The 1,200-nt window shown below is 48.2% G+C and overlaps 1 protein-coding gene across 2 annotated transcripts in view; it reads left to right on the top strand.

Moving 5' to 3' along the window:
* Nucleotides 1-644, top strand: part of taf6l (TAF6-like RNA polymerase II, p300/CBP-associated factor (PCAF)-associated factor) — a 13,054-nt gene extending 12,410 nt beyond the window's left edge. For both annotated transcript variants that reach the window (XM_038302529.1, XM_038302530.1), the window contains exons 11-12: nt 1-97; nt 169-644. The exon at nt 1-97 is cut by the window's left edge and continues 400 nt beyond it. In XM_038302529.1, coding sequence (XP_038158457.1) covers nt 1-97; nt 169-505 — 434 coding nt within the window. In that variant the 3' untranslated portion in view covers nt 506-644. The remainder of the gene's footprint in view (nt 98-168) is intronic.
* The last annotated feature ends 556 nt before the right edge of the window (nt 645-1,200 follow it).

The raw sequence follows: 1,200 nt of genomic DNA, 5'->3' as shown, positions 1-1,200 counted from the left end.
CGCAGCTGACCGCCAACCTTAACATCAGCCCGCGACAGGACGGGAGCCCCCGCACCGACCCCCCTCCTCCGAGCCTCGCCGCCACAGGAGCAGGGAGGTAAGCCCCCACCCCACCAGAACCAGATGTGACATCAGCTCGTTTGTTTGACCCGGTTCTCTCCGCTCCAGGTCTCTGGCTCGCTCCTCTTCCTCCATGCAGCGCTCCAGGTCTTCCTCCTCTCGTTCCGGCCAGCGTTCCGCCGGTCTTCCACGCGACGTTTTCCCCAAGGCTCGTTTCATCTCCCCACAGTCGGGACCGCCGGCGTTCTCCTTCGTTATCGGCGGGCGGCCGATGGGGCGACGCTGCCAGGGCCGCCGGCCGTTTCAGACCACCTTCATGATGATGTCATCACTGCCGGCCAACCCGCCCCGCGCCTACGCCCACAAACTGCCCGTGATCGGCCGGGTGGGCAAACCTGTGCGCCGCTGGACGTGTTCGCATTACTCGCTCTACCTGCCGCTGTAGCGAGATGTCGACGATGTTCCGCTTGGCGGGAAGATCATCTGGAGACTTTGTAGAAAAAACTTTTATTTTCATCAACTTTGATCCTTTTGCTAAATGTTTGTTCAGAAAGATAAAGTTTTCCCACCTCTGGTTCACTCTGGTCTGCATCCTGTTGGGATCTGGTTTCTTTATGCGACTGAATCTTTTTATTTTTATTTTTTTACTGATTTAGAGTTTTTTTTCATTAAAATATATCGAAGTTAGATTAAATTTTGACTTTCTTATTAAAGGAAAAGTCCGGTCAGCAAAGAATAATCAGTGGATCATTATTTATACCTAAAACTAATACGTTCGCGGTGATTTAATGAATTTAGCGTTAATCAGTAAAAAAATAAAGTAAAATTTTGTCGCGATCACTGATTCTGGGAGCGGCCATTTTTGCCCAAAATATAGTAACCCCTCCCTCCTGCCATCTTCCGGCAGTGACGTCACGGTGCTGTAAGCCTAGCGCTAATGAGGACTAGTGAGGCATCTTGAAGCCAAAATATGTTGATACTATCTTGCAGAATACTGACACCTGCTGGACATTTAAAGACACTACAGGCAGCTGATTGGACTAAAGTGAATAGATTTGATGACCTAGAACAATGATATCATTGAAATTATTGTAGGCTATATGGTATTATTTAATATCTATGTTTAAATTGAAAATATCT

The sequence above is a fragment of the Cyprinodon tularosa genome, unplaced genomic scaffold (assembly GCF_016077235.1).
Source record: "Cyprinodon tularosa strain WSP-4 unplaced genomic scaffold, ASM1607723v1 ctg493, whole genome shotgun sequence".
NCBI lineage: Eukaryota > Metazoa > Chordata > Actinopteri > Cyprinodontiformes > Cyprinodontidae > Cyprinodon > Cyprinodon tularosa.
This window is presented reverse-complemented; position numbering and strand designations above follow the sequence as displayed.